This window comes from Carlito syrichta, unplaced genomic scaffold (genome assembly GCF_000164805.1).
Source record: "Carlito syrichta isolate Samal-C Ts95f unplaced genomic scaffold, Tarsius_syrichta-2.0.1 Scaffold115681, whole genome shotgun sequence".
NCBI lineage: Eukaryota > Metazoa > Chordata > Mammalia > Primates > Tarsiidae > Carlito > Carlito syrichta.
Window position 1 is genome coordinate 95,220 of NW_007059777.1, and position 25,333 is coordinate 120,552.

Below are 25,333 nucleotides of genomic sequence, written 5' to 3' on the forward strand. Positions count from 1 at the left end.
AAATACGAACTCAGGAGGACTTCTGGAAAGGTCCAAATGAACTTCCCCTGAAGTAGTTTAAAGCTTTTCTTCCCTGGCATAAATCTGGACCACATGACCCCCTCACTCAGCCCTATCCAGATTCGGTGTAGCAGGGGACCCAAAGGAACCAAGGTGGCTTTCAAGGGGATGCTCAATTCCACTGGCTTTCCAGACGGCTTGAGCAGCAGAAGCACCTGCAGCCAGTGCCCATTAGGTGGAGACATAGCCCCGGCAATGCCAGCTACAGTCACAGTCGTTCAGAACCCAATGATCTTGCATCTCAGCTACGTGGGGTTCTGTCCTGGAAATCAATGTCTAGGACAACTCCTCTTCCGGGCCAACCTGAGCTTTCCCCCATGTATAACTCACACATTTGCAGCACTGTGGCACTTAGCTGATTCATGTGCCTTACTGTAGCTAGGTTCACAATTGCCCTGGGGGAGAGACGGGCCGGGTCTCGCTGTCCCCTGCTTTACAGTTGAGGAAATGGGGCCCGAGAGGGGCTTTGAGATACAGTCAAGATCACACAGTGCATGGCAGAATTGGCCTCAGGTCCCCTTGACTCTGAATCCTAGGCTCTTCCTGCCAAATCCATTTCCCCAGGGGTGCCCAGCACAGCAGCCACTAAGCTATTTATTTTATTATTTTTTTTCAATTATTTTATTTTTTAAATGTGGGGTAAAAATGAGGGTTAGGTACATATGTGGTCATCATACAGGTAAAGTGTGGGTACCCTTATTGATGTTATGTTTCCCCCCGTCCCCTGGCAGTATCCCACTACTGCCAATCCCTTTCTTATGGTATTATGATAAATGTTCAAGTTCCACTTATGAGTGAGTACATATGGTACTCAGATCTTTGTTTCTGTGATAAATCACTGAGTATTATAGACTCTAATTCCATCCAGCTTGCTGCAAAGTTCATAATTTTGTTTTTCTTTATGGCTGCATAATATTCCGTCATGTAGATGTACCACGCTTTCTTTATCCAGTCCACTTTCGATGGGTAGCATGGTTGGTTCCACACCAAGCTATTTAGAATCAAAGACCCTGGGTGTTCGATGTCATGGTGTCCATCTGGTCTTCAGAATGCTGCTGTGCCCCAAGACCAGGGCCCAGCTCTGCCTCAGAGGACTTACGGGCTCTCAGAGAAGCAGGCAGGGACAGCAACATGGCTATGGGCACATATATACCTGGGAAGGACCAGGCAGGAGTTGACCACATGGGAGACCGTAGCCGCCCTCCCCTTCCAGACTTCCCCAGGCCTGTGAGTGGTGGAGGGACGTGGGAGGGTTGGTGGCGAAGGTCTGACTTAAGTCTGTTCTGGTGAAGGGTACTGGGAATGGAGGAAAGGCTCTAACCCCAAAGTTGCCAGCAAATTCTGGGCAATCATGTGAAAAAGGCCAAAAAAGCTGAGAGACAGTGATTTTGATTCAACACAGGAAACGGCTTCCTTCCTCACGGCAAGTAGTGGGCGCTGTGGGAACGCACAACCGAGCGGCAATTGTCAAACCGCCCGGGGGGCAGGAGAGAGGACATCTCCTTGGCAGGCGGCAAGTCTAAGACACCACCTACCTGCTGTGAGGTCACAGCCTCAGTTTACCCATCTGTCAAATGAAGCCAGTACTCAGCCCTCAGCCCACAGTTGTGAGGACTGAATGGCAGTGCTCCAAGTGTCCTGTAAACAGAAGACCCCTCTGGCTGACAAGCTACTGTGTTGCCTTCTCCCCCGTGGATGAGTCAGAGCCAGAGAAAGAGCCCCGTGGGGTCCTGGAGTAGGTCTAGATGAAGGCAGTGATTTCTCATGTCGCCTGGCCTCGAGGACTCCAACAGGGTGGCGAGTTTGGGGGCTTCATGCCAGACTGCATCACTGCACCCCACCTCCCTGGAGAGACGCAGGGGCGCAGGGTGCAGCCTGCCGGCGTACAGTTGGGAGCGGCTGGAAGCAGCGTGGCTTTGCTATTAATGTAGTCAGTAAATAAATAAAGGAGGGCTTAAGCGTGGTGTACAGCAATCAGTTTAGAACTACAGGGTAATTAGCGCAGCAGGGGGCTGCAGGGCTGCAGAGTCAGGTTTAAATGAGTGAGTTCACTTTCACTGAGGCACCCCCTGGGGAGCAGAAAACGCAGTCCAGAGAGGAGCCTGCCCTCCTGCTGGTCCATGAGGGGCAGAGGCTGAAAGTGGGGACAGCAGGGCTGGGCCCAGAATCACATGGAGAGCTGGGGGACGGCCCGCTGCCTGTGGGCTGAGGACCGGGCGTCTATGCACGCTCCCCGGCTCCAGCGACACCCAGGCAGTTCCTGACTACCAGGTGCCACTATCCTGTGCCCACTGCTCCTTCCTCTGGCACGTGGCAGATACAGGGCAGGTGGCTCTACGAACTGGTACAGGCACAGGTGTGAGGAAGCAGAAGCCCCCTAGCTAAGCCTCTGACCCCGTGCAATGTGACATGCGTACTCTGTGCTGGTGCCTTGGTGGGCTGATGTGTCCCTTCTCATCCCGTGTTCCTCACCCCTAGCAACTGCTGTTTCAGCCCCAGAGGGGTTCATCGTCTCTCTTTCCCTCCTTTCCTTCTTTCTTCCATTTATTCAACAGATTTATTGGGTGCCTATCAAGTGTCGGACAGTGTGAGGCTCTGGGAACATGAAGAGATATGACACAAAATTCCTGACCTCAAGGACCTCATGAAGTCCCTTCATGGAGACAGTGAAGAAAGCAGGTGATTATAACGTACCATCATAAATGGTACAGTAGAGATTGTACAATAGGGGTGCCCAATTCGGCCTTGGGGGTGGGGCCGGGGAAGGTGGCCTAAGAGGGAGGAGGTTTGGTCTGAAACATGAATAGTGAGACGTTGAGAAAGCCAAACAGAAGGAGTGAGTGTGTGCTGTGTGCTGCTTCCAGAAAAGGAACCAACGTGTGCCAAGGCCCACAGGGGAACTGAGTTTGGTGTGTTCCAGGACCATCCATGGTCCAGTTGGGTGAAGCAGAGAGGAGGGGTGGTCAAAGGACTGGAGAGTGGTCTTGAGATGAGTTGGGGCAGTGAGCAGGGGCTCTGTCACGGAGGGACTTGTAAGGAGTTTGAATACCATCCTAAGTACTGAGGAGCCATGGGGGACTGTTATCAAGGGAGTGACATGATACTATCTGTCTTTTTGGAAAGTTACCCTGGCTGCAATCAAACTCGAGGATGACACTGAGGGATGACCTGACCAGAGGCAGAGCCCTGAGGTCAGTCATCTTGAGGTCTTCAGTCTCTTCCCTTCTGGATGTTAGGGGGTGAGGGGCTCCACAGGCAGCCACATGTGGAGCCTGGCAATGCTGAGTGACTGGAGACAGCCTTGGACTTGGCTCACCTTGTCCCTCTTCTCAACTGCCACACTTGCTTGAGTCTTCAACAAGCCTCTGCAGGCTCTGGGCCCCAGCTTTCCAACTTTGCCGGGAAAGGAGTCCCTCCAGAGTCCCTGGAAGGAGCGCTGCTAAGGCAAGTGTGACCCGAGCGCCTACCTGAACCCAAGCGGCCTTGGCCAAGGACACGGAATGAGGGAGGGCACACTGTGTGGGGAGCTCCCACTTAATGTCCCTAGAGAATGTCCTGCAGCCCCGATCGCATCTTCCCAGCCCTGCCCAGCTGTCGGTCCCCTCTTCTGACCCCGGCAGTGTGTTCTCCTGTCGAGTCCTGTCCTGGAGCAGGTTGGCCGCAATTTCCAGGGCTGGGGCAGAGGGCAGCTGCAGCCAGGGCTGGCAGGAGGGCGGCAGCCGGGTCGCCCAGCCCAGGGAGCGAGGAGGGGGTTGATCAGGCCAACGGAGGGAGCATTCTCAGGCCGGCCCGGCCGGGGCCCCTTTCTCTCCATGAGATCATATCTGGGTCAAAGAGCATGTAAAGCTGGCAGAGCCTGCGGTCACACAAAGCCCATTCAGCCCAGCCCCTATTCACTCACCTCCTCTCCCCCAGAGCCTGCACCGCCACGACCCCAGCGCAGCGCCTAAGCCCCAGCTTTGATGTCCAAGAACAGAAAACGGCGATTAAATGTTGTTTTAAAGAGGGAGTGCTCACTGCCCTCCCATCTGTCAAGAGAAAGCTGAGACCTGAGGGGAGGGAGGGGAGTAGGCGGAGGGGTGAGGCGGGGAGGGAGGGGTGTGTGTGTGTGTGTGCATGTGTGTATGTGTGTGTGTGTGCGTGTGAGAGAGAGAGAGAGAGAGAGAGAGAGACAGAGACAGAGACAGAGACTGACACTGAGACTGGGTTTGGGCAGAGTATGGATGAGGCCTGGGAAAATGAGCTGGGCCCAAGGAAAGAGAAGGTCAGGATGGCCTTGGGGAAAAGGGGTAGCCCCTCAAAATCAAAACAGAATTTTGGCCAAATATTGTTTTCCAAGATGAGAAATATGGGGAGAGGGAAAATAACAGGGGACAGAGAAATAAAAGAAACAAGAAAGGCGAGAAGAATGAGGAAGGAGAGGAGGGAAAAGAGAGAAGACTGGGAGAGAGGAAAAAAATAGATGAGAAGAAGAAGAAATGGAGAGAGAAAGAGCAAAGACGACAGAGAAGCCAGTTTATGGAGGGCTGGAGGTCGCCCTGCTGTCTGTTCCTCTTTGTCGGAAGGCTGTCCAGGAGCTAGGTGTAGCTCTTGGTGGTTCTCAGCAAACCCAGGTTCAGACAGACCCCAGGCCTTAGGCCCAGGAGAATAAGGCTGACTGATCACTCTCCCAACTCCACCCCTCAGGCAGGTCAGGCAAAGCACCAGGTTCCCCAGGTAGTCAGTACAGGTGGGGGTGGCACACAGGCCGATGGTTCCCAGCAACTCCCAGTGATGCCAGAGGCCAGACCTGGTGCATGGCACAGCTTGACCATGCCAGAGTGACCCACCGCAGCAGTCATAGCTTGTGTTCCCTAGGTCTTGATGAGGGGCACGGGTTGACCATGCCAGAGTGGCCCATGTAGCAATCATGGCTTGTGTCCCCTAGGTTTTGATGAGGAACATGGGTTGACCACACAAGAGTGGCCCACCACAGCAATCATGGCTTGTGTCTCCTAGGTCTTGATGAGGGGCACAGGTTGACCATATCAGAGTGTCCCATGCAGAAATCATGGCTTGTATCCCTTAGGTCTTGATGAGGAACATGGGTTGACCACACCAGAGTGGCCCACCGTAGCAATCATGGCTTGTGTTTCCTAAGTCTTGGTGAGCAGATGGATAATTTTGGTCAGAGATAGGCAGTTAGGATGGCCTCAGGCAGAGGTACTGAAACACCATGTCTAGGATCGAGTGGAATTGAGTTTGCAGCTACAGATAAGCAGAGTGATGCTTCCATCCCCAGTAAGAGGACAGAAGAAAGGGCTGGAGAAGAGGCCTTGGCTCAGAGACAGGGAGGGAAATGTACCCACTGAGTGTCGTGAAAATCCTGTATTCTGTCTGTGGCAACACTGAGCTTGTATCGCTACCCTCCCTGCACAAGGCTACCTGCGCCAATCTCCTTTCTTCACAGGTCTTGGCTGTTCCAGGGACCTTTACTTGGGTGGAAGCTTCTTGTTGAGAAACTCCTGAAGCTTGCTGACTGCTAGAAGTAGGTTGGACACATGTCTATCAAGATTAAGGCAGGAGACCCCTGCCTCAGGAATTCTGGGAAAAAGGAAACTGGTTTGGTATCAGGAGAGGTGGCTGTGAGTTCTGACTGCAGCTCATCAACAGTGTGGTCCTGAGCAAGTTATCCTCACACAGCAAGCGATTCTGACTCAGTTGCTCACTGGTATGGGAGCTCTATGAGGGCCAGGGTCTGTCTGTATTCCCAATGCCAACGAGAGTAGCTGACATTTGCGTGAAACGGCTAAGAAAATGAATGCCTACTCAGCACATTGTACCAAGGATCAAATGGTATTAATTTGCTTAATAATTTCTTAAACCAAAATGTATTCGAAAAATACGCTATTGAGTGGGCATGTGTCTTGTAAATGAGGCCTAAAAGCATCCCATAAATAAGACTGAATGTGTGGCACACAGAGCTTTTTCTTTTCCCGTTCCCACACAGAAAATTGAGTTCCTGTACTGTGTTCCCCACCCAAGAAAAGGCAGAAAAGACAAAGTACCTTTAAAAAAAAAAAAGGGACGCTTCAAGCCAGAGACAACTGAATTAACTTTATTCTCTTCTAACTGCAGATTCAAGGTATACAACTGAACATTGCTATTTTTCTTATGAGACTTATAAATAAAAATACAAAAAATGTTCACTACAAAAAAATCTACTGTTAGTAGGATGTAAAAAATATTCTCTTTGCTATAGAAGGCACAAACTTCACTTAGTGACACATGGAGAGAGAAAAAAACCTGCAGCAGTAAATTCCTTTTTTCTTTTTTTTTTTTTTAAATCTTGTCAGAAACACTGAAATTACAAAGAAACGCATCAATCTACACGAAACGAAGGCAGATGCGGAAAGCTGCAACCAGGACCGCACAACTTCGAGTGAACTGCTTCAGAACTAACAGATAAGGACGCAAGCACAACTCCGGGCAGGGGAGAGGGGGCGGTGAGAGAGGGGTGAGAGGAAAGAGAGAGGGAGAGAGAGATATGGAACCAACAGAAATGAGAGAGAGATCCAGAGGGAAGGAGGGGAAGGGAGGAGGGGGGATTTTAAGGGAAGAGGGCTGGGAAAGAGGGAGTGGGAGGAGAGAGAGAGAAAGAGATTGATTTGTACAAAAAAGTAACCAGTGAAATTGAAGAAACAAAATTGGGCAACCTCCTAAAATTAGGCTAAGAGGAGGTGCTGAGGTAGACATTAACTAGAACATTGATGAATTAAAAACACTATTCTGTAATACAGAGCAATCCGACTGGCACTTGTGCTGTCACGACATAAGACAAGCCACAAAAACAAACAAATAACAAAACGAAACATAATACCCAAACCAAAAGGCTTAGTTTTGCTTGGTCCAGCAGGGCAGCAGGGCCCTCAGTGCTATAATTTACATACATATATATATATTTATCTTTATATATATGGGTCGGATGTCATGGTGCACCACCACGGCTTCTTAACCTTACGAAGATCATGCATAACACTATGTGAACAAATACTATGATACACACCGGGAGGCTGGTACCCTGTCTGCAAAGTGGGATGCCTGGGATCCAGGGAGGCTGCTGGCCACCTGGCCTGCGGGGCCCACACCCCTTGTTCTCCCCACCCTTTTCCCCTGACCCAACCTCCCTGGTTTGTCCTGCACCCCTCTTTTGACCATCTCTGCCTTTTGCTCTATCCCTCAGTCTCGCCGCGTAGAGTTAGTCTGGCTTTTTGCCCTCCCACTGAAATATCCAGGTAAGTGCTGCCATTCTAGCCAGGCCAGCAGAAGCTCCGGGGAGGAGAGAGACGACAGAAGGGAAGAAAGATACAGAACAGGCCCAGGAAAAATGAATGAACAGAGTCGAATTTTCTGCTTTTCTTACATCCCGGTGCACCCTCGGTTTTCACCCTAGTTCAGCTGGCCAGGGAACTGGCCAAAGAATCTTCCTCCTGTCCCTCGTGGGCAGAGTCCAAAGGCTCTGGCCCCCTACCTCTGCTCACTTCCCTCTAAGGAAGTAAGCCCGATGGTCCTCTCCTGCCCACAGTAGTTGTACCAATAGCATCCAGAAAGGTACCATACACTTGTGAAAAATTGCAGCAGTTTTTTTCTTTTTTCTTTTTCTTCTAAACATGGAAAAACTGTTCAGGCACAAAGATTAAACAAGCCCGTGTTGCATCCCTGGATTGTACTGAATCACTGGGCTCCCCCCAGCCTCCCTACCCATCCCTGCACCCCAGATCTGCCCTCCCCGTATTCATGGTCTCCTCCTTCTCCAAAGCAGCCCAAAGCAGCAATGATAGTTACTATTTTATATCTCTCTCTTGTTTTATATATATATATTTCTCTCTATATATTTGTCTATCCTATATACACATAGGATTTTAATGCTTTGAATGAGTGAAGGAGTGAACAGGAAAAGAGCACATGAGTGAGGGTGTCAATGTCACCAAAAGCAGTAAGGGACATACTTGCAGAAGATGGACATGGGAAAAGGACTATTAACCAACTTGGACTTTCCAGGCAGGGGAAGTTTTGCTAGGCTGGGTAAGGCAGTAGCAGATAGGGTTGTCAGCAGTCCCACAGCTAAGGGCAGTGAGGCCATCAAAGGAGCCAGATGGCAGAAGGAAAAAGGGAGTCAATGCTCAGATCTCACCTGGGGAGAGAGGGACCCTTCCTCCCCCCAACCCCTTTGCCCAAGACCCATCGAAGGCCTCCTGAGAGCTTCTTACCCTGCTCCTGGCCATCAGGCCTTGCCAAAAAGACAGTGACAACTTTAGAACTGTTCTGTCTTCGTGGGTAGGAAGTTGGGGAAGAGGCACGTTGGACTGTCTTCGGGTGTCTCCACGGGGAGCGGAGCGCGGGGCAAGTCTAGAGAGGTGTCTCCCGCCAGTGTCCACGCTCCCCAGAGCTCTTTCCTTCCCTCTCCCTACTGGGATCTGCAGAGATCTCGGGGTTGGGCGGGGCAGGCAGGTGCTGATTTAGTACCGTCCAATGCTGCAACACCAGATGACGACAATACTGTGTGATTCAACGCACAACCACACACACAAAGCACACAAGCGCACACACGTACAAAGGGATATTTTGGTGGTGGTGGTGGTGGTGGTGATGCCGGTGGATTTTTTTTTTTTTTTGTCTTTTTTTTTTTTTCCTATTCACATTCAAAAAGAAAGGGCAAGGTTCTGCAGAACTGACGAAGGAACTAACAAAGATTACAAAAATATTAACACTTTGTCAAGATTAGCTCAACCCTCTCAGCTTTGATGAATGGAACAGGGGAGGGACCCAGGCTGAGCGGGAAGGGCAGGGGAGAGTCGGGGGCCAGCTAGTTCCGTAGGATAGTTTGATTTTTTTTTTTCTTCTTTTCCTTCCCCACCAAGGTTGAATGACATCTTCCTGTTAAAAATACTGTTTTCTGGGATTTACAGATCCTTCAGGGCCAGCTAGTCCTCCTTTCCTCTCCCCAGTCTGGGGAAAGAAGCCATAGTGCATAACGATTTCTTACAGACTGCCCCTCCCCCAAATGATTTCACTCTTTTCACATTATGAACATGACAACTGTTCTAGTCACATATTTCAAGTTTGACTTTTTTTCCTTTCCGAAACACTAGTCATCATCATAGTTGCAAAACAGCACCCTCCCTACACCATCCTCCCTAGTCAACAGTCTAGTGACCCAGTCCCCCCCAATTCACATCCCCGCAACCCACAATTTTTAAGGCCTTCAGATTTGGTGGATGAGATTGAAGGGGAGGGCAGGAGGGACGGGGCCGAGGGACAGGGGGGTAGTCACAGCAGCACCCATCCCTCCGGCATCCCTATATTCCTCACAATCCTTCTCCCCCAAACCACTTCCCTAAACCACTTTTAAAAAACCTAAGATCAAAACGCAGCCACAACTTTCTCAGCAAGAGAAAGGAGAGAAAAAATAATAATTAAAAACTCTTACACATAAAGCATGAGATGAAACGGAGGCCCGTTCCCAAAGCAAACACGAATATTGCAAATGTGCTTTCCAAAATTTGAAGGGGGGGGAGAGGGGGTGGGAGGAGAGGTGGAGGAAGAGAGGGAAAAAGAGCAGCAGAATGGGAGGCGGGAAAGGAACAAAAAGAACTGGACAAACATAAGAGGTAGCTTTCAGAAAAACAACACCCCCACCCCCAACACAACAAAACAAAAGGCTGGATCACCCCCAGACCAACGGTGAAAACAGACCGATTTTGGCAATGATAATGCACGCAGAGGTGGGACCACACAGTTGCAAGGATCTGAATAACAGGCCCTCAAACCCAAATGGCCCAGCAAATCCTAAAAAAGGTGGGATTTTCTCCAGGGTGTTTCCGGCTGAGCCAATACCACGCATAGGTGACTTCATGCCCCAGGCAGAGCCAAGAGCAATTCCGAAGGTCCCCTCTGGGGGACTGTGAGACCCTGAGGCCCCAGCCTCTCCCACCCACCTTCTCTGCCCTCCCCGGTCCTCCCATCTAAGATCCTGAGTATCAACGCCTTATGTACAGCTCCTTCCAGCTGGGAGCCTGGTCTCCAGGGGCACGGAGAGGACCTTGGCCAGCTGAAATCTATAAAAACAACTATTAATTTACACAAGAAACAGAAAAGAACACCCTCCCCATTCCTCCAACCCCCAACAAAAAAAAAAAAAAAAAAAAAAAAGAAAAGGGATACAGAGGTTAAAAAAGCTCATGAGGTCACAAAAAACTGAGGTAATTCAAGTACAATGTGCTAACAGGGACACAGAAAAGAAGCAAAACATAACACAAGGCCAAAGCGCTTTCAATTCCTCCTCCTCTTCCTCCTCCTTGTGGACAGAGGGGCCCTGGGATCCAAGAATTCTGTGCTGCTCTCTCTGGACCTGGGTTTCCCCGCTGAGCTCACTCTGTCTAGGGTCCCCAGTATGACTCAGTGACTCCCTCCCCTGGCCAGCTACCTTTCCCCCTGGGAGGGGAGTCCCCTCCCCCAGGTGTAGGGCCCATCTGGAGAAAGATATCCACAGCCTTCTCTTGGACAATAAGCCCTTTCATAGATTCCTTCTCCTGGGGACTGGGTTGTAGGGATCTTTGTTTGGTGGGATATTATGTATTAGTTGTTTTGCTTTTTCCATTTTGGAAGCAGCTCAGCAGGAATCTTGCTCATGAAGGGGCTTGATTAGGGTGGGGCATTCAACTCCTTTTGTTTTGTGTTCTCAGAAGGGTAGGAGGGAGCTCTGGAGTCAGATGCAGTTGGAGAGGGAGAGGTCGCCCAGATCCCTGAGGGCCTGGCAGGCCCCTGGGCCTTGGAGGACAGGATTCAAGGGGAGTTGGTACTGGAGGGGACACCCAGATGGAGCAGAGCCGAGGAAAGCAGCAGATGGACTGAGTGATGGGAAGAGAAAGAGAGCCCTTCGCCTCCCCTGTCTGCCCCCTAGGAAACTAGAGCTGCCATCTTGAGCATCTACTAGTGACCCCGCCTGGTCCATCTGCATGGGAGCCCCCTTTCTGCTCCCCTCCTTTCATCTTCTGAGGAGTCCAGGGGCCGAAAGTAGGCAGGCAGAGACTGTTTGGCTCTGACAGATGACCTCTCACCCGCTTCCTAGTCTCCATTTCTGGACACAAAAGAAGGGCATCTGGGTAGAAGGAGGAGAAAAATATGCCACCATCTGAGTGAACAAAGCCACCCCCAACCAAGAAAATCAGGCAAATCTCAACCAGGAAAGGAGGACCGAGGCCCCCCAGGGAAGGGGCAGTGACTTGGCATCCAGGCCACTTGGATGGGAATCCAAGGCCAAATAGCTATCAGGTTTCCTTTTTCTTCTCTTTTTCCTTTCTTATCCCCCCCGCACAGTCCTTCCTCAACTTCATCTCACTCTCACTCTTCTTTCCTTGCTCCCCGCTCCTGTTCCACCGCGGCGGGCTTCCCCCTTCACACGTAGCACAAGTAGAGGTAAGTCTTCTCTATCCTCCAGTCGGGTGGGATCTCCTCGGGCTTGTGGCCCTTCATGTGCTTCTGCATAGAGGAGAGGCTGGGGCAGTACTCCGTGCAGATGGTACACTGGTAGGGCGAGGCGCCGTTGTGTGTTCTCAGGTGCTTGATCATGGCGGAGTAGTCCCGGGAACGCTGGTGGCAGAGCTTACACTCAAAGGGCTTCTCACCTGGGGCGGAGGAGTGGGAGGAAGGAACAGGGCAGGAGAACGTGAGGACAAGCACAGGGCAGTGAGGAACTCATGCCACCCTCGGGTCTGCTCCAGCAGAACCTTCTGAAACACTGGATGACCACCCAAGATGGCAGCCACCACTCACACGTGGCTATTAATGAGGTTAGTGCAACTGGGACACTATCTTTTTTATTTTTTTCACTCTAACTAACGTAAATAGCCACATGTAGCTATTGGCTATGGGATCGTCCAGCACAACTCTAGCCCCTTGTTGTCTTAATCTTTTTTTTGAGTTAGAGTCTCACTCTTTTACCCAGGCTAGAGTGCAGTGGCATGCTCACGGCCACCACAGCCTCAACTTACTGGGCTCAGGCAACCCTTCCGCCTCAGCCTTCCAAGTAGCTGGGACTACAGGCATGCACCATCACGCCCAGCTAATTTTTTGATTTATTGTAGAGACGAGGTCTTACCAAGTTGCCCAGGCTGGTCTTGAACCCCTGGGCTCAGGTAATCCTCTCACCTCTGCCTCCCAAAGTGCTGGGATTACAGACTTGAGTCACCGCACCCAGCTTGTCTTATTACCCTTTCTTTTCTTTTTTTTTTGAGTCAGAGTCTCATTCTGTCGCCCAGGCTGGAGTGCAGTGGCATGCTCACAGCCACCGTCGCCTCAACCTGCTGAGCTCAGGCAATCCTTCTGCCTCAGCCTTCCAAGTAGCTGGAACTACAGGCATGCACCACCACGACTGGTTAAATTTTTGATTTATTGCAGAGACGAGGTCTCACCAAGTTGCCCAGGCTGGTCTCGAACCCCTGAGCTCAGGTAATCCTCTCACCTCTGCCTCCCAAAGTGCTGGGATTACTACAGGCTTGGGCTACTGCACCTGGCCATCTTGTTATTCTTAACTCTCCCAAAGCCAAGGTCTTCTCCCTTTCTAACTAAGGAAATGGCTGTCTAGAAAGGGGAGCAGTAACCCCCGGAAGACCTTGGGGAATGGCCCTTCAGGCCACACCTCCATCCAGAGGAAGTAGGTGGATGGTATCCTTATGGGCTGCAGACAGTGGGAAGTAGGGGTGGGATGGGAGGAAACTGAGGGACCCCAGTCCTTCAAACGTGCTACATCCGGGGATATCTAACCCGCTAAAGCTCTAAGAACTTGGCCTGGACCCTGCCTTCTCTTTGGGGGCTAGAATTGGGGACTGGGGAACAGGAGGGGCAAAGAATCTGGGAGTTCACAGCCACAGCCGAGTTGCCACCTGGGCCTTCCCTCACCAGAGTCCCCTGGAGCTGAGCAGAGGATGTGAGGGAACCTTGTTTCAATACAGTAATTAACTGGCCAGCCATCTCGCTATCGATACTCCTCCACGCGGACGCCCCAGCAAATAATGAAGTAATGAACAGCCAAAGTGATCTAACTATCGACCAGCTATTTACAATAGTCACTGCCAATGTATTTAATGATCCACCCACCAGGTCACATCCCCGACAAGGGGCTAAAGAAACCCCAGGGCTCTGGGAAATCCTCTGGGTCATTGTAGTTGTCAGCAATGAACACCCATCCTTGCCTCGTGGGCCCAAGCTGGAGGCAAGAAAACAGCTCTGTTCACTGCTCCCTCTCTCCATCCTTCCCCTCCCGTGGCAAAGTACTCTCTCCTAAGCCAGCAGGACCTGCCTGAGTGTACCTCTCCTGCTTCATCTGGATAAGACAGCTATCTCCCCTGATCGGAAGCGTCTCCCTCATTTGCCAGGTTCCACCACCTCTTATCCTCAGAAGAGATCCTCTGACTATCCACCTTCCCCACAACTGGCAGTGTGCCGGTGGTAAATGTTTATCAACTGGCTTTCCAAATGCCCAGATTTGTAGCATCTGTCAATTGCCATATTGTGAATACTCCCAAGGCGACCAATTTTAAGTGATCAAGGTAGTGCCACTGAACTTGAAGTTGGGAAGAAACAGGCTTTCATAAGGAAGTGCAGGCCAGCTCCAGGATTCCACTGCCCCCAACTTGGAAAATTCTGGAAGTCCCTTCCAACTTGTTCTGTTCTCAGACCCCAGGGAAAACAGTGGCTCATAGTTTGGGTTTTTTTTTGTTTTTTGTTTTAAACATGAAAGCATTTGGAAGTGGCAAAACATTATATACATACAGAGGTTATTAAACATATCTGCTCCTCTAATCTCAGAACCAAACTCATTCTAACTTTACAATTTCCTGACCCTAATTCAGGGCACCCTAATTCTTACTCTAACCCTCGAGTAACATGCAACCACCCTGACTCTTTACTTTCAGCTAGTCAGACCAACTTAACCCTGATTCAGGACTCACGAATATACATCCTGCCCATCATCTCTGAACTATTGGTATGGCTGACTGGAGGGCTGGTCTGGGCTCATGGGAAAGTATGCTGTGATTGATTAGCAATGTCTGCCTTGGCCTTGAAGAGGGGGTGGTAGCCCTCAGGCCACTATACTAGCCCCTAATAGAACCTCGTTGGTTCAGCCTCAGGCTGTCCTCACTTGGGCTTCTCTGGGAGACCATCTTCTTCCCACCCTCACCCAGGTCCCAGGGTCATCTAAGGCCCTGCACTGGCCTTCAGTACCTGTGTGCACCCTATAGTGCGTCTCCAGCTGGTGCTTCAGGCTGAATTTCTTGCCGCAGCCATTGCACTCGTAGGGTTTCTCGCCTGTGTGGATGCGTTTGTGGCTCTTGAGTGTGCTCTCATCCCGGAAGCAGCTGCCACAGAACTCGCACTCATATGGGTGGTCACCTGTGGAGACAAGGGGCTGGATCAGGCCCGTACCTTTTCCACCCCCGTTTCAGGGGACAGTGGTGCATATTCAGGAGAATGAGACTGCTTGTATTCACCACTTCCAAAGACACCTTCAAGATCCACACCTCGGCCGAGCCCCACAGCATCAACAGGTAATACATGCATTCACACGTGTCCATGCTTCACCGTGGTCCAGGGGTCATTTGTGGGGCAAGGCCAGTCCTGGGAAAAGAGAGCTCATTTGGTTCAGGGAGGAACAGTAATCTCCAGAAAGCAGGGCCCCATGAGGACAGAGCAGGACTGGGGCTTTGAGACCCACCCTCCTGCTTCTCAAACTGCACCTTCTCCCCTTTCTCCAGGTCAAGGGTAAAGGTCACTCCATCCTGACTCCCTTAGGTTCAAAAAAAATCTCTCCAACTTGGGGACCTTCACATTGTCCCCCAAATACCTCCTACTTTCTCTCTCCTCCACAGCTTTACACAGCTGTTTCCTATGCTGGATTTCCTTATTTTTCCCTGGAGAACTCTTAATCATCTGTGTCTCTCTATCTAAGTCAGGGTCTCACTCTGTCACCCAGGCTGGAGTGCAATGGCACAATCACAGCTCACCACAGCCTCGAACTCCTGGGCTCAGGTGATCTTTCCACCTTAGCTCCCAAGTAGATGGAACTACAGGTGTGTGTCATGACACCTGGCTAATTATTTGATTTTTTTGTAGAGACGGAGTCTTGCTATGATGCCTAGGCTGGTCTCAGGCTCCTGGACTCAAGCAGTCCTCCTACCTTGGCCTCTCAAAGTGCTGAAATTTCAGATGTGAACCACCACACCTGGCCTTATTCTCATTTTACAGATGAGGAAAATGAGATGCTTAGAGATGCTTCCACATCATCACTGAAGTCAGATAGTGAATAAATAGCTGAGCTGGGATTCAAGTTCTGGTCTGGTTTCAGAGTTTGGACACAATATGCTTATCAGATTGCTAAGTGACACACTGTACAGGCATGGCCACCAGGCCTCTAGAATGCAAGCAACTTCAGGGTAAGAAGCCAGCCTTATCCATCCCTGTATCCTCAGTGCACTGCATGGGATGACCCAGAATAGACACTCAGGAAATGTTGGGTATATGAAACTTTGGGAGAATTGACTTTTCTTGATCTGGAACCTATGCCCATCAGCCTCCTTGTTGGGTATCGTGCTCTCAAATCCTGGGAGAGCAAGAGATTGGGGTGTAGAGATTAACCATCTCACATTTTGTATCTAAAGTAGGGGGTTTGGGGGATGAAAGGTGAGGACTCCAGCTACTTATTTATTACAGGAGTGAAAGCACAGACAATAAAGATAGATTGATCACCCCAGACTTTGTTCATGAATATTTAAATATCGCTGATTCGTCTTGTCACTGTAATTACAATTTCTCTGGGCTGCATCTCCAACAACCACAGTTTATGGTAAAGAATGGCCCACTGTATTTCACTTGTCCCTCTGCAGATGTGCGGGGCTGCCAACCGTGTAATGTCCTCTGCATTTCATACATTTTCTTCAGCTGCTGAAGGTTTAAGTCATCCACAATGACCTACGTTTTTTCATTATCCCCATGTCAAACTGCACTCGTGCCTGGGCATAAATTGTCCTTCTCGTTATAGACTCGCATGCCTGTGCCTTCACTTCCTCTTTAAAATGATATTTTACTCTCTCCTCTCTCTAACCCCCCCCCCAGGCTGCTAACCAAACCTCCCCCCTCCCGAAGGCAGGCCCCTGTACCCACATAAATTCTCATCTCTTCTGATGGCTCTGAAGGGTTTTTAAGACTCTGTGGGGAGTGGATGCTGGGGTCTGTTCACTGGCTGACTCCCTCATGGGTTGAAGATTTGCAAGAAGCACTGAGGGCTTGGGGGGCACCTTTATCAGGGAATCAGACAGGAGAAGCTCAAAATGCAGAACCATCCCTCGATGCCAGCTCACCCCAATCTACGGGGCACTGCTCTGGCTCAGACACACGGCTAGAGAGTCCCTCACATGCAGATCTGGGAAGGGACAGGGTCCTAGACCTCTCAGCTGGGTTCATCATCACCTTCCTGCCAGAACTATGCAGACTACCTGGCCCCCTAGCCTCATCAAACCCAAGGAAAGTGGAGGCCCATGCAGACCTAGTACTCATTAGTTGTGTGTCTAACAGAGTGAGGGTCAGTCTCTGTATGTATGTGTGTGCATGTATGTGTGTGTGTGTGTGTGTGTGTGTGTGTGTGTGTGTGTGTGTGTGTGCACACGTGCACGCACACCTGCCCGAACACCACTCTCTGCACGTCTGCACTCATAGCCCTGACTGGTCTGACATCCAACTCCCCCTCCTTGCCGAATCGGCAACGATTACGACTTTAATCAAAGATTCAGTATCCTCATTAAGGTATAAATAAATAAATAAAGCAAGGGCCACGTGAGACTTCAGCCAGAGCCGGTAATTAAAACGTACACCGGCAGCCACCCAGCCAGTGGGAAGGCGGCCAGGGAGGGACGGCTGCCTGTGCCTTTCACCTCCAGAGGGGGGTCCTCAGCGTTTAAAAAGCAAAGGTTTAAGATGGAGGGGCTTGTTTGATCAGATTTTTATGAATTTAATTATGAAGTGGATCACATGTTAAATGAGTATAAACAGGAAACCTCCCGAGTCTGCCCAGGGAAAGGAATCAAAAGAACTTGGAAGAAAAGAAAAGAAAAGAAAAGTCACCAACACACACATATCCCCACCCCGATTTAGAAGCATGGCGAGCACCTGGCCTGAAATCCTCACCCTGAGAGTTAATTGCGTCCATGTTGCCAAAATGTACACAAAACTGGCTGCAGAACTCAAAATCCAATTTGTGGCATGTTGATTAACTCTGTAGCCTCTTTAATGAGCTTGACATTAAGTGCAGGACAAACGAGACTAATTAGAGCCCCCTCTGGCCTGCCCAGTGCACCTGTGACCCCCCATCACTCCCCCCAATCTGTCCTTACTTGGTGTTTTCCCTGGCACTGGCCAAGCCCAGTGTCGTCCTCCCCACCCCAGCCCCATCCCGCGGGTTCCTCGGCCTCCTCCCTCCCGGTCCCTCCCTTCGGCACAGCTGAGAGTTTATTATATGATGAGCCGTGTGAATCAGGGATCCATCAATGCCAAGAGCACGGCTGGACTAACCTACCAAACACAGCTGCTGATGCTAAACACCCGGCCCCAGCAGCAAATGGGCCAAGAACAACGGAATATTAATGAGGCATTGTGTGTGGGGTGTGCACAGTGCCTTGCCGGTGTGAAAATCGATGGGGTGTGTGTGTGTGTGTGTGTGTGTGTGTGTGTGTGTGTGTGTGTGTGTGTGTGCATGGGCAGGACACATGCTCTGTGTTTCCTAGAATAAGCAAGGGCTTCTCCCAAACTCTGGAAATAGCTCCTTCTCACAGATCTGAGCCATGACTGACACAAAGGTGTGACATCTGAGGTCTTAGAAAGTAACATGGGCTGAAGAGGGTATATCCTGGGTGGACTTAGTGGGGTTGGGATCATTCAAGTCACAGGAAGCCAACTGATTTGACCCGGTGGCACACTCAAGTGACTGAGAGGTGACTGGGCATCTTTCATAAGGCCAAACTTGGGGACCCACTGAAGGGGGTGTTGACAGGAAGGTGCACACTCCAGCATGGGAGATGCTTACAAAGTCACTGTGAAGAAAATCCTTGCAGCATCCCTCTGTCCTTGGTCCTTCTTATTAGGCCCCACCCTCTTGGACCTCCTCTCTCTGTCCTATCCCAGCAATTTTAAGTAGTTCTAAGCAAATCTGGTGGTGCTTAAAGCAATAAGCATCCCTGAAAAGAACAGCATCTTGAAGTGAGAACCCAGGCAGGCTCCTTGGTGAGGCTTCCTACCACTGGAAGGCAGGCCAGCTTATGCCTAAGATGTAAAGCCCTTCTCTTACTCAGCAGGGCTGGCCACCCATGCAAGGTCTGGTCTGCATTCTCAGTCTTTGAGCTGTGGTAAGACTTTCAAGAATGAGGAGAGAGAGGATCCTCCCATTTCTCTGAGGCTCGCAGGTTTTTATGCCCTCTCCAACAGACATGTGCATACACTCTGCTACATACTCAGATAGATACTTGACCTCACACCTCCCCAAAAACACAGCACAGAAAACACAAAGGCAAAGACACATGCAGGCTCAGAAATGGGCATTCTTCTACCCAGCTACAGTGAGCAGAGCTCCACTTTTGTCTTAGAGAAAAGAAGGAATTTAAGTCATCCATTCCCCTGCTAGAGGAAGACCAGGGCTGCCACAGGGAAGCAAATGCCTCTTGGCTCTCACGGACCGAGTCTTCCCATATCTAAATCCTAAAGGGTGGTGGCAGGGATAGGCCAGTGCCTCGGCACCAGGCCCAGCTGCCTTGACTCATAATCCCTCTCTCATCCCATCATCTGGAATTTGCTGAGCAGGAATATCTCACGGCTCATCATTTAAAAACTCTCATTGTCTTCCCTAAACAAGGTGAGGGCTCAAGTACAGACCTTCTGCTGCTGGGAAAAAAGTAGGACCACTTCTTCGCCATGTCCTTAAAGGCCCAAAGCTGACTTCAGAAAAGTATGTGGGTGGAGGGGAGCCAGCAACAATGAGGGGAAGCAGGGCAGACATAGTTTCAGACCCAACCGGCTAATATTTCTCACAATGTGTTTTGGGTTCATCAGGATCCCTTGGAAATGCATACTTATAACGCTGAGATTTAGTTCCACCCTGGACCCACAGAATCAAAGTTTCTGAGGGTGGGACCCATGAGCCTGCATTTTTAATGAGCATCCTCTCTCAGCTGAACAGGGAAAGACTGAACCAAAAGTCCATGGGAGGAGACCGGGAGGATTGCCAATGCTTACCTGCACCGCAAGAAACCCCTCCATGCCCAACCTCTGAGCCAATAAGGGCTGAGGGCCAACTCAGCCCGTCACCTCCACATGGTGTCCTTGGAGGTCAGTCTAGACACTGGCTTCCCAGAGACTTCGAGCCACCCATCACCTGGACTGGCCTTACCTGTGTGCGAGCGCAGGTGGCGTTTGAGGGCCGTGTGGCTGGGAAAGGTGCGGTTGCACTCGCTGCATATGTAGCTACGCACACCCGCGTGGACCTCCATGTGTTGCTGGAGCGCGCTCTGTGCCTGGAAGCGCTTCCCGCACAGCAGACAGAAGACAGCCATGTCGGTGCCTGTGGGAGACAGGAGGGGGGTGCTCAGGAGGGTGTCGACACAAGTCCCATTCTTCCCCCATCTGGAGTAAGAGCCAGGGTCAAGACTGACATTCTCAAAACCCCATGCTCAGGGCAAATCCAGAAGTGATCCCCAGTTGTGCAATGTTGGTTGAGCACCCAGTATGTGGCCCCCATGGTGGACAAGATTAACATATTTCCTATCTTTCTGTAATCTAAAGTCTAGGGGAAAAAGATGTTAACCAAATACATCACAACAGCCAGTGTAAATATGTATCTGCATTGGGCACTATTAAGAGAAGGCAGAGTACCCACAGGGCACATATCAGAGAGGCTTTATAGAGCCTGGGGAAAGTTGGAGGAGTCGGGGAGACCCTGAGAGGAATAACAATAAAGAAGATAATATGGGCTAGCCGGTGTTCCACTGTACCAAATATAAAAAAGCAGGCTCTATTATCTTCATCCTTCAGATTGGGAAACTGAGGCAAAGAGAGATTAAGTACCTTGTCCAAAGTTCCACCGAGTTCATAAGAAGTAGAGTTGGGATTCACACCCAGGCAGCCTGGATTTTGACCCTTTCTCAGGGCTAGTTACAGACACTGTTCTTTTCTTTTTTTTTTTTTAAAAGTCAGGGTCTCACTCTGTCACCCAGGCTAGAGTACAGTGGCACGCTCACGGCCACTGCAACCTCGACCTGCTGGGCTCCGGTGATTCTTCCGCCTCAGCCTTCCAAATAGCTGGAATTACAGGCATGTGCTGCCCTACCTGGTTAATTTTTTTATTTATTGTAGAGACAAGGTCTCACCATGTTGCCCAGACTGGTCTCAAACCCATGGGCTCAGGCAATCCTCTCGCCTCAACCTCCCAAAGTGCTAGGATTACAGGCATGAGCCACTGTGCCCAGCAAACAGACGCTGTTCTTTTAACCACTTTTCCATTTACTGAAGCATGAATCTTAAGGGTCCAATCACTCTCCAGATATTACTTGGTCCCTTCTACAAGTGGGACTCTCTTTTGGCACTAGGGTTATAACCATAGAAGAGCATACAAAGTCCCTGCTCTCATCATTGATGGGACCCAGCACACCGGACACATAGGGGAATCTGGAAGTCAGAGAATGTCTGGGCTGGAAAGAAACTTGGCTGCTGGGAGGATCAAACAGAAGAACTGTGAGGCATGGCTGGGGAAGTAGGGACAGGAGGCTAAAAGAAAAGACAGGGGGCAGGTCATACAGAACTCTGAAAACCATGTCAAGAGCTTTAGGTTGCAACCTAAGCCCAGTGGGCAATTGTCAAAGAATTTTAAGCTTGTAGGTGACATGAGATTTCCACTGAATTCTGTCTGGCTGTTCCCTGCACTGATCAGTAGTACAGATACCCCACAACTACAGGCTACCACTTCCTGTGTGTTATCAACCCCTTTCTGATGTTTCTCTGGACCATGACCTTCCTGGTTCCAGCATGATGTGAGGAAGGATCTAACCTCTCGTCTGAGTCCTAGCGGGTTGCTCTCTGCCCATCATTCTGGATTGTTTCCCTAAGCGCTGGCATCTCAGTGCTGACATCTGGGCAGTAACCCTGTGTTCAGTCCCACACAGTGATCCCCTGTGTGAAGGACACAGGCAGGAAAGATAGTCGGCTCTAACGCCTGTCAATCCAGCCCAGAATGGAGGAAGGGCCAGAGTGTTGGCTGTTGGAGGCTGTGGGTTGCTCAGCATGGAATCAGGAAGTTTCCGGTGGAAGATGGGGTGAAGAGAAGGGACAACAAGAAGAACCTCACTGCCTTCCTGGCCCAGCGATGGAGACAGCAGGTGAAAGGACTGGTCCTCGCTACCTCAGTCACACTCACAGCCAGGTGTGGGATGGACTAGTAGGAAGGCAAGGCTCGCCTTTCACCATGCCCTGCAGCCACCCTGGGCTCCTCCCTTTGCAGACACTGAAGTTTAGGCACAGCAGTAGGGAAAGCTGAGCAGAGGAGGGGAATACAAGCCAGCACACGGTTTTGCTCCTGGCCCACAAAGAGCGGACAGGAAGGGGAATGAATACAAGCCTTGTGCAAGGTGCAAGGTGCTTTATCTAAGTTGTCAGCTCATTTAAAACTTACAACCCTACAAGGCAGGTATTCTTATCCTCCTTTTTACAAATGGGAAAACAGAGAGATTAAATAACTTGCCTAAGGTCACACAGTTGGAAAGAGGCAGAGATGGGATCTGGAAATACCTTGGTCTAACTTAGAAACCATGGGGCTAGACCCAAGCTTACCTCGAGCAGGCCACCTGTCTGTCTGGGCTTTCCACGGAGGAGGCCCCGTAAGGGCAGTACAGAGCACCAGTGCATTCAGGGTTGCTCCAGCAATGGCAAGAGAGACCTGGACCAGGAGGAGTGGACAGGAAGCTGGGGCTGGGTCACAAGTCACAGCTTTCTGAGGCTTTCCAACCCAGCTGGGAGCCAGCAAGATCTCTGGGCAGTATCAAGCAGGGGCTCAGCTCCACTTGATAGAGGGGGACACACTGAGGGACATGGTCTGCTCAGAAGCAGGGCCACAGGCTATGAATCCCTCAATGTTCCGCCCTACCTGGCCAACAAGCAGACAAGCAAGGTCTGTTGGTAATACATTCTGTGATGGCAGCCTCCACTGCTTCTGCCTGACTCCTCCTCTGCCCAGCACTGTCCCCTCTCTGTTCTTAACCCCCACCGCCACCCCCAGAAGAGCCCCAATTAAGCCAGGTGTTCAAACAATTGCCTTGAATCAGTAAGACAGAGCCAGCTTCCTGCACAAGTCACGCTTTTTAAGTGCAAAGACTTCGTTCTTCATCCTGAGATCCCTGACATGGGGGTAACCTGGGTCAGAGGGAACATGAACGGCACCCCCAGTAAAATACCCCAGCCACAAAGCCAGACCCAGAAGCACTCTTATGGCCAGAAGGACAGACTGAGAATGCTTGGGCTTCCCGAGGCGCCTCAAAGCTACCCCACGGGGCCATCCTCCCACGTCTCAGGATGGCCTGAGCCCACTTCATGTCTGTTTAGCTGACTCTGAACCACCACCAAGTGCAAGTACTATGCTAGGTAACCAGGAGCATGCTGAGACCAGGAGAAGAAAATGGGTCCCAGATTGATGGGGGACACTGAGTCAACAACCATCTAGAGGACAAGGCAAGAAGAAGACTTTGAGTTCAGTTCTGAGAAATAATGGGTAACCAGAAAGCTGAGACCCGGAAGGTGGGGCACAATACCAGGCTAAGGAGACACTATGAGCAAATTTCAGAGCAGGTCCTGAGGATAAAGACAAGCCAGGAAAGTGCTAGGGGTCAGATCACAGAGGGCCACACATGCCAGGTACGAGAGATTGGACTCTAGTCTACAGGCAATGCAGTGCCACGAAAGGATTGGAGGTGGCTATGGTCTGAAAGTTTGTGTCCCCCACAATTCCTATGTTGAAATCCCAACCCCTGAGGTGGTGGTATTAAGAGGTGGGGCCTTTGCGAGGCAGCTGGGTCAGAGCCCTCATGAATGGGATGAGCATCCTTATTAAAGAGGTGCCAGAGAGCTAGCTAGCACCTTCCACCAGACAAGGTTAGCAGTCTGCATCCAGGAAGAGCATCATCACCAGAACCCGATCACGCTGACACCGTGATCTCAGACTTCCCAGCCTCCAGAACTGTGAAAAACAAATGTCTGCTGTTTATAAGCTTCCCAGTCCATGGTGATGCGTTTTAGCAGCCCAAACTGACTACAACAGGGTGATGCTGGCATGATTCAACCCGTGTCTGAAGTCACTGCCCCTGGGCACAGCATGGACACAAACAGCAGTGGCAAGTAGCCAGAAGCAGGGAGAGGGCTGGTGGCTCTTGTGCTACCACTAGAGGAGGGTGGGGACCAGACCGGAGCAGTGACTGCAAATGGGGAAAGGGAGAGATGAGATCCTGGGAAGCAGGGACAATAGGATCTTGGCCTGGGCTAGACAGAGGGGGTACATATGAGGGCCCAGATGACCAGTTCTATGCCTGGTCAACAGGCTGAACATTACATGGTCACCACCTGGAAAGGAAATGCTATGATGTCCTGCAATGGCCTCTTTCCCCTTCCTGGGACATGCCACAAGGCACAGGGGCTGACATGCCGCTTATCCTCCAACCAAGGCTCACAGGGAAGAGAAAGAGGCTCCAAGACTCTGTGTCTACTTTCCTCATACTTCTGCTTGGAGACCAACAGCTGTGATGATGGAAAAGTATCTTTTAAAAAAAGAAAAGACAAACAGGAAAGGGTGGGGGAGAAAACGAGACACAAGAAAAGCTATTGGTGCATGTAAGTTAAAAAATCTAGAGACTAGATTTGAGTTATTAAACAATTTGCTGCCGTTTCTGCCTAGCTGGTTGTTCGCATGTATGATGAGTCAGGGCAGATTCTATTACACTGGGAGATTAAGCAAATAAATGCTAGCTTTTGGAAACACATTAAAATGTGGGACTATGGAAATAAAATTATCTAGAAAATTGTATTAGCAATTCATTAGCTGCAGTGAGATGTGCAGCAGGCCAAGTGGGTCCGGCAGTGTTGAATATTCTGCTCCCGTCAACGCCCGAGTCCCCCCCCCACAGTGGGGAAACGTTGGTCTTGGTACTGCTGGGGAGAGAGAAGGAGCTCCGGGATCAGCAAGACCCTCAGAAATCATATGGTAGGCAAGACACAAGTAAAGAAAAAGAAAAAAATACAGGGGGGTGTCCTGGTTCTCCCACTTACTTGCCTTGTGACTCTGCGCAAGTTATTTAACTTCTCTAGGTCCGCTGCTTCTTCGTTGCCATAGTGCTTGAGGTTGTTGAGAACGTCAAATGAGACACCCATGTGAAAAAGCTTTCTAACTACAATGTGGTCACAGAGCCAATGCCAGTCCAAACACTGCCTTTGTCTGAATGAGGAAATCATGTCTCTTCCTCCGGGCAGGCACAGACCCTCTCCTGGGTGCACATTTTTGGCGAGCATAGAGCAAGCTGCATTTTAGCTCCCATTTCCTCTTCAGCTGGGCACTCTTGAGCAGTGAACAGCCTGGATCATGAATCATGGCAACCCTGCACAATATCCAAGCCTAAGTGGGTGTATTGCCTCGGGACTGCTTCTTCCAGGAAGCTGACCCTAGAAAAGGCATCTTGGATGAGTTACACCACTTAGCACTCAGGGCCAAGAACAACGTCTTCCTCTGAGCCCCCACTGTTGAAGCACGTAGAACCTTTTGTTGCATTTGTTTTTGACATTCAGCTCTGCCTAGATTATAAGCCTCCAAAGCAGGAACTATTCTATTCATTTTTCTATCCCCTAACATGCAGCACAGGGCCTAGCATAGAGTAGTCACTCCATAAATACACACTATTCAAAAATGAATAAGGGGCTGTGGACAATCACCAAGGTGGCAGGTCATGGAGGAGTCATGGTACAGACGGAGGGCTAGGGATGGGGATAGCTCCGACCAAAGCTCACCAACGAAGCTACCACTGAGAACATACAAAAAAGATTCTTCTTGGAAATAAGTAATGCCAAGTGACCCACAGGCAGCTGATCTTATTGGGACCCTCACATCTGGCTGGACAAGATTGCCAAGTACTCCATGTCTGTTGCTCAGAAGCAAAGACCCAGA

General features: G+C 50.4%; 1 protein-coding gene across 2 annotated transcripts in view; it reads right to left on the reverse strand.

The window, feature by feature from the left end:
• Positions 1-11,412: 11,412 nt before the first annotated feature.
• Positions 11,413-25,333, reverse strand: part of ZBTB16 (zinc finger and BTB domain containing 16) — a 198,641-nt gene continuing 184,720 nt past the window's right edge. The window contains exons 3-5 of one of the 2 annotated variants that reach the window (XM_021706405.1): positions 19,532-19,702; positions 14,326-14,493; positions 11,413-11,726 (exon numbers count right to left, since the gene is read on the reverse strand). In XM_021706405.1, coding sequence (XP_021562080.1) covers positions 11,497-11,726; positions 14,326-14,493; positions 19,532-19,702 — 569 coding nt within the window. In that variant the 3' untranslated portion in view covers positions 11,413-11,496. The remainder of the gene's footprint in view (positions 11,727-14,325; positions 14,494-19,531; positions 19,703-25,333) is intronic. The other variant, XM_008073306.2, reaches the window with a different exon arrangement.